General features: G+C 32.9%; 1 protein-coding gene across 1 annotated transcript; it reads left to right on the forward strand.

Annotated features, from left to right (window-relative positions):
- The first annotated feature begins 84 nt into the window (after positions 1-84).
- On the forward strand, positions 85-6,434 carry LOC138701089 (hsp70-binding protein 1). The gene is made up of 6 exons (XM_069827663.1): positions 85-600; positions 1,641-1,821; positions 4,104-4,325; positions 5,376-5,531; positions 5,619-5,827; positions 6,124-6,434. Exons 1-6 carry the CDS (start codon positions 361-363, stop codon positions 6,190-6,192), a joined length of 1,077 nt encoding a protein of 358 aa, XP_069683764.1. The 5' UTR covers positions 85-360; the 3' UTR covers positions 6,193-6,434.
- Positions 6,435-6,995: the final 561 nt, after the last annotated feature.

The raw sequence follows: 6,995 nt of genomic DNA on the forward strand, positions 1-6,995 counted from the left end.
ATATAAAGTCTCATTTCAACATATTCAGTTATATAAGTTTAAAAAACTGTAGCATATTAATAAATTTCTTGCGAAAATTTAATTTTGAACGTAAACATTTTTTTAAATTATAAAACAAGATATCTGCAGCCTGTACACATTGAACAATGTGGAATTAATTTTGCTCACGTTGCTGCTACTGGAATGTTCGATAACATTCGATTTCGACAAGAAAGTCAATCTTCACAGCAGACGATACGTAAGTGCGAACCAGAAGTCTCTGTGCAAACGCATGGTGGTTGTTGCTATAGAAGTGAAATGTTTTGCTGTAATTTCTGGTATTTGTGTTTCAAATAATTAATCCATAGCATCTGAAGCGAAATGGCAAGTGAAAGAGGAACAGGTGACGGTAGTGAAAATATGAACTCTAACAATCCAAGGATAATGGGTGCACTTCAATATCCAACACCTGAAGAAAGGAATGTCACAGTGCAGCCGAATCAACCAAGACAACCTCATAATTTACAGGACTTACTTAGATTCAGTGTTGAGGCTTCTACAACAGGGCAAAATGCATCAAATCAAAGTACACAATTTATACCCGGACCAATGGATGAGGAGGTAACTTGTTTTAATGTTTGAAAAATCAATGTGACCAGTTTATATTAGGTACCCTACGTTTTTCTGATGAATAAAACACATTTGTGTTAAAATTTGATGTTCCCCGGTGTCCTGTATACTGTACAACACTATCTGTAACTGTTTAATGAAAGAGTATAAATTCAATTATCCGATTTTGTAAGTCATATATTTGTGAAGTAGGCCCTAAATGTAAGAAATTAGGTCCATTTTTCATGCAAGTCAATCCTATCTGCCTTTTTATAGTGAGTAATACCTACAGATACTCACGTTGTTTTATTTATGTATACAATGTATCATTTGTACTTGGAGAAAACAGTCCTGAAGTCCACGTTTAATGAAACTAGCGCTGAGGTAGTTCCGATGATTTTGGAAAGTGAAAATCGTTGAATTTATGAAGGATTTTTTGGTGGAGATGCAGTTTATGGTGTATGCAAGGCTTAACAAAAGTCTAAAGTAACCAAACCTAACCTGTCACAAATTTGTATATGCAAGGTAAGCAGAGTATGAAGGGAACTTACTCCAGCGCAAGTTTAGCCGGGCATTTCAGGTTAAGAAAAAAGCTTGTCCATATGGGGCTATTACATCAAATGATCAGTTGCCATAGAAACGCCTACCTATCATGGAGCTTCTACAGTGTACCCTTCAATTTTTTTAACAAAATATTTTAAAATTGATAAATTACAATTTAAGCATAGTATCAACTTCAAATATATTGTATGAAGTTTGTTTTCTCAAATGATCAAAGTAATTAGATGATGAGAAATATTTAATTAAAGTAAAGTTATTTGTCTAGCCAATTTTTCCACCGTCTCCATAGATTTTTGTAGTTAATCTTAAAAAAAAAAAAAAAAACAACTTGTCAGAGAAGATGTCTAAACGTGATAAATATAACTGTTAATTTTAGGTGTAGTCTACAAAATAAAATTTCACATATTGTAGGTCTATACAGATGGCTTTTTGAATTCTGCTTGCACAAAAGGGTATAATAAAATAATATTAATAATTTGACTTATTTTCAGAGGAAAACTTTTTTGGAGAACACTTTGAAATCAATGACTGTTGATGTAATTGAGATGTTAATTGAGGCTATTAATGTCTTGAAGAGAGCTGGAAATCTTGAATTAGAAGATGATCCTACTGAAAGCGAGCAAGCATTGGAACAAATAGCCGCATATGTGGACAATATGGACACGGCTAATGGTTTGTGTTTAGCACTTTAAAATAATTAGTAAATTTAATGGATTAAGTATTTATTCTAGTAATAAAATATAGACCAACTTGAAAAAAAATTACAAAGTTCATATTAGATACTGTTCTAGTTCAATTGTGACTTACAAGTCCAATCTGCCTCTGTTGTAGTGTAAGACACACGCATCTTGCTTGTTTTTGTTAAAAAGCAGCAGTGTTATTCAGGTACTAGTACACAGTGAGTCAAACCTAGGAGACCAGCACTTTTACTGTCTCCACTATCATCTGGCAAGCACATCACAAGTTCTCACAGATAACTTTTTGCCATTCCAGGCGCTATAGTCTGACAAGTGTTCTTGCACATACGGTAACTAGTAATGAAAAGATTGTTACCCACAAGATATGATAATTTGCTTTTCAGACTAGTACTGAGAGACAGTAGGAGTGCATGTCCCTTAATTCCTTAAATTTGACTACAGAAGAACCCTGCTAGTCTGAACCTAACTAATCCAAAAAAAAAAAAATGTATATATATATTTTCAACTGAAACTCGACCATTTTAATTCTACAGTAGCCTATTTAAAAACTCAAAATGTATGATATGCAGTATGTACAATTTACTTTGTCAGCTTCTTCTGATGAAAAGAAGATAATGTTGACAAAGTGGTGGCTATTGAAGGGTTGGAGAGGGGATAAGGCGTGGTTTCCCTGCTTGCATTCCTGTCCCTCATTTAATTCGAAATTTTGATAGTCCAAATTAGTTCGGACCAGCGGGGTTCTACTATATTTCATGTTATATTTTAAACATATTTTTTATGTTTTACATTTTGTATTGGCAGCTATGTTTTTGTAATCACTTCTATTTTACAGTATTTATCTGTGTGGAAATTTTAAAAAAGAGTTTCGATTTAATGATGTAAAAGGCCTTTTATGAGCTGTAATTGAGGTGTTTTGTTTATTTTAGTGCAGTATTCAGCAAACTAAAATCTGATATATCTGTCACACAATCAGGAATGTAATTAAACTTAACATCACGTACCAGTCATAATTTTTCGGAACAGATTTTTCTTTTGTCTCTCTCTTGCACATTTTTTATGACAGAACATAAATTTAAATGGCATTGGGCATATTGTGTGACCTGCATGTTGCAGTTGATCACAATATTAAACATTCCTGAATACGATGGGAAAGTTTAGAATATTTTTAAGAGAAAAATAAGAATGTAAACTATCTTTGATGCAGAATCTCAGTAATGTGCTAATAATGTTATAATATGCTTTTTAGAAAAGTAAAGCTTTTAGAATTTGATATTGTCTGATTATATTAAAATTTTGATACATTTACAGAGGCACAGTTATTATTTATAACATTGTAATATAGGCTAATTAGGGTGCTCAGTAAATCATTAATAAATCACCTGTATATGAAAATAAATTTTAGTAGGGGATCAACAATAATATTATTGATACCTCAGAATTTAGAAGTAGTATTCTCAGAGTTATTTAATGTTTTCTTCATATTATTCCCATAATTTTTTTTTCACATTAGACCCATAACCAATGTATCAACAATCCCTGCTTACATCTGATCATCATTATGTTTATATTTTCAACACAAAGCACTCTTTCATAAAGGCTAGCTAAGTGTGCATGTATCATTTGTAACATACATTGAAATTAACATTAATTTTATAGCTGGTATTTTAAAGAAGAAATGTGATGAGAGTAAAGCATAGGGAGTACAACATATAATGTTTTAAAATAAATTCCATATGTGTACTCGAATCAAACAGTTAGTGTGTTAACTTTTCATGCCAGATACGCAAATTCAGATAACGGCGAGCTAAACTGGAATTTATGGTAGAAAATGACAATGTTTGGTGCAGCTTTTCACGGGACACTGAAGTTTTCCTTGTCATCATTTCTCCAGTAATCCTTCACTTTCTCATCAACTGCTGGCAACAACTAAGATGTCAAAGTAATCCACTCCTTTGGTACATTTCTTCCAAAGGGGAACAGGGAACACTTAAATGAATGATTATATCAAGTGTCCAGTGTAAAAAAAATCTTTATGATCTTACTTGTTAATTATAATTATTTTAAGGTTAATTAAACGTTTTTAAACTGCGGATTGTTATTATATTGTTGATACAGTAATTACTATTTTTCATTTTTGTATTTTCAAACATTGCTGTGTGAAACAGTTAAATGTTACTTGTGATAAAGTTGCAGAGCTTCTTTAGTCAAATGATTTTTGACAAGTAATAGCTAATAGAGTATTCTATTATTTTTAAGATTTCCATAAGATTGGAGGATTCTGCATTTTTCGCCCATGCTTGGATTCAGCCCATGGAAGTTTACGTTGGAGAGCAGCTGAAATTATTGCGGAATTGACACAGAATAACCCATACTGTCAGGAGCGAGTGCTGGAAGCTGGGCTACTGCCTGTACTTCTGTCTCTTGTTGATATTGATCCTAATCCACAAGTTCGAGTAAAGGCATTATATGCTCTTTCATGTAAGTCACAGATTACACACATTGAAGGCATTTGGATGCCGTGGAGTTAGAGCCCCATGCTTTCTTGACCTCGACACTAGAATAATGTGGTGTGGTCGCCAGAATGCTCCTATCACCTTTTACTCCCAGGAAAGACCCGATACTCAATCTGATAGGAGGCTGAGACACATTAAAATTACAGTATAGAATACCAATCAAAAGCAAAGTCCACACCTGTGGAATAATGGTCAGCGCATCTGGCCGCGAAACCAGGTGGCCCAGGTTCCAATCCTGGTCAGGGCAAGTTACCTGGTTGAGGTTTTTTCCAGGGTTTTTCCTCAACCCAATAAGAGTAAATGCTGGGTAACTTTCGGTGCTGGACCACAGACTCATTTCACCGGCATTATCACCTTCATTTCATTCAGACGTTAAATAACCTAGATGTTGATACAGCATCGTAAAATAACCCAATTAAAAAAAAATCAAAAGCAAAGTTCTGATTTTGTGAACTACAATGCTAGTAGGAAATAGTTTTGTTATTGTCCTCATAAGTTATCTTGGTACCTGCAAGAGAAATGCACAGAGAAGAGAGATCAGTCTAGTGTCGATGCCTTCATCCCTCGTATTAGTCTGGTAAAATATATTTGCTTCATGTAGCTGAAGTATTGATCATTGTGGTTACAATTCAGTTATTAAGTAACTAATATCAGACACATCTCGTACATCACAATATGAATTAATTTTCTGACATTTATTATCATAACATAATTTCAGATTTTTTGATGTCTCAGTCATAGTTTAGTCCACTCGATACTTTCTCACTAAATAGGATTCGATTTACAGAACGTTTGATGAATTCTGTATGGTGCAGCAGGTTTGTGACAGGTGTTCAAGTGCCTGAATTTGTTACATTTGTTTCATCCATTTATTTTCGCAGTAACATCCGACTTCAGTCACTTGAGGATTGAGAATGATTAAATAAAACATTATTACCTAAGATTTCTTATTATCATCTGAAACCTGTGATGTTGTATTATATTGTATATTGCTAATGTAATATTAATTTTTCAGGCTTAATTCGGGAAAACGATCTTGCTCTTGAAGAATTTGGTCGCCATGAAGGTTACTCAATTCTATTGCGAGCTATGCAAAGCCATGTAGAAAAATTGCAAATTAAATCAGCATTCCTTCTGACTTACATATGTGGTCGCAAGCCAGCTATAAGAGGTAAATACAAAACGTAAGAAAATTAAAAAATGTGTAATGTGTTCTTGTTAATTTATTCGTATTAATGTAGAGATATTTCTTTTACAGATGAATTGTTTAAAATGGGCTTTGTGGAACAGTTGGTGGGTTTAGTGAGTGCAGGTCGTCAGCCAGCTTTGGAACATCTTTTGTCTGCTCTGTTAGCCCTTGTTGAGAACCACCCACCATCTTTAAATGAATGTCGCCAACCACAACTACAATTACGTTCAATTCTTCGTAATTTATTCCAAGAGAATCAAGGAAAAGAAGATCGACAGGTATGTATTCTAACACACTTTTTTTTTTTTTAAATAATAAAGGTATTAATATTTAAAGCATTATTGGTTATGATTTAATGAAAAAACAGAGTACTTTTGTAATTTCCTCTGTTTTGTGTAGAGTTCTACACTGTACTTCTTATATTCAACTTTCATTTAAACTGTAAACTTTGAATTATAGTGCGATATCCTATATTGTTGTGAGGAAAACTATTTACATCATTGAAAAATTCACAGAATTTCATCATTTTCACCAGTGTGAAATTTAATTGTATGTTTATTTCTTCTTTTTTCAGGAAGAACATGAGTACACAAAGAATCTTCTAAGGATAGTTTTCAGTGGAGAAACAGAAGAAGAAAGATAGAATCCATCATGGCGGGTTACATTTGTGTCTCAAAATGTTGCAGGCTCTGCTCAATATAAAGTGATAATATGACAAGTGACTTCCTCTCGCTCTGACCATTATAATCATAGACTAAATGAGAACAATATTTGAACCCACTAAAACAATTAGTAGGCCTATAAAAAATGGAACACTTCACTAACACTTGTTTTATGTTGCCGAAATATAATTTCTGCTTGCATAATCACATACAAATATAAGAAGCATTGCTCAAATTGTATTTTATTTTATCTCTTTCTCCATAAATTATGATTAGCAAAGTCATCCTCAGACTATAATTTTGATAATATAATATCTAGGAGTTGAAGCATTGCTATAAATAACATTATTAGTAATATAATGTAAATAAAAATATAATGCATTTAATCAGTCCTAAAAACTAAAATAGTTTGAGCATGTTGATAGCATTACAGAGGAGAAACTAGTTTATAAAATTCACAAAAACTCTAGGTGAAGTGATGACCTATGAAACCTAAAAATTTAGAACTTGATAACGATTATTCAAAATGTAGAGAAATGGAGGAAGGTTCAGGTCAAAACAGTCACATAAAAAAGTAGCTCTTTAAGAAGAAGATTAGTGATGTAACAACCACATTTCATATAAATTATTTTGCCCTTTAACAAACAAATTTATATATCTCTTGATAAAGTATAAGTCCATCATTATTGAGTGTGTGGTAGGTAAGTGAGCTGCAGTCGCAAGTAGATACAGATTCCTAAATAGAATACACTTATTAGAATCAACTGCTGAAATAAGTAACCCT

This window comes from Periplaneta americana, chromosome 6, assembly GCF_040183065.1.
Source record: "Periplaneta americana isolate PAMFEO1 chromosome 6, P.americana_PAMFEO1_priV1, whole genome shotgun sequence".
In the NCBI taxonomy this organism is placed as follows: domain Eukaryota; kingdom Metazoa; phylum Arthropoda; class Insecta; order Blattodea; family Blattidae; genus Periplaneta; species Periplaneta americana.

Bases quoted from the DNA above. Each gene is read 5' to 3' on its own strand.
- LOC138701089 (XM_069827663.1), top strand. From the start codon at position 361: ATGGCAAGTGAAAGAGGAACAGGTGACGGTAGTGAAAATATGAACTCT. The intron at 601-1,640 runs GTAACTTGTTTT...ACTTATTTTCAG, and splicing joins CCGGACCAATGGATGAGGAG to AGGAAAACTTTTTTGGAGAA. The intron at 5,828-6,123 runs GTATGTATTCTA...TTCTTTTTTCAG, and splicing joins AAGGAAAAGAAGATCGACAG to GAAGAACATGAGTACACAAA.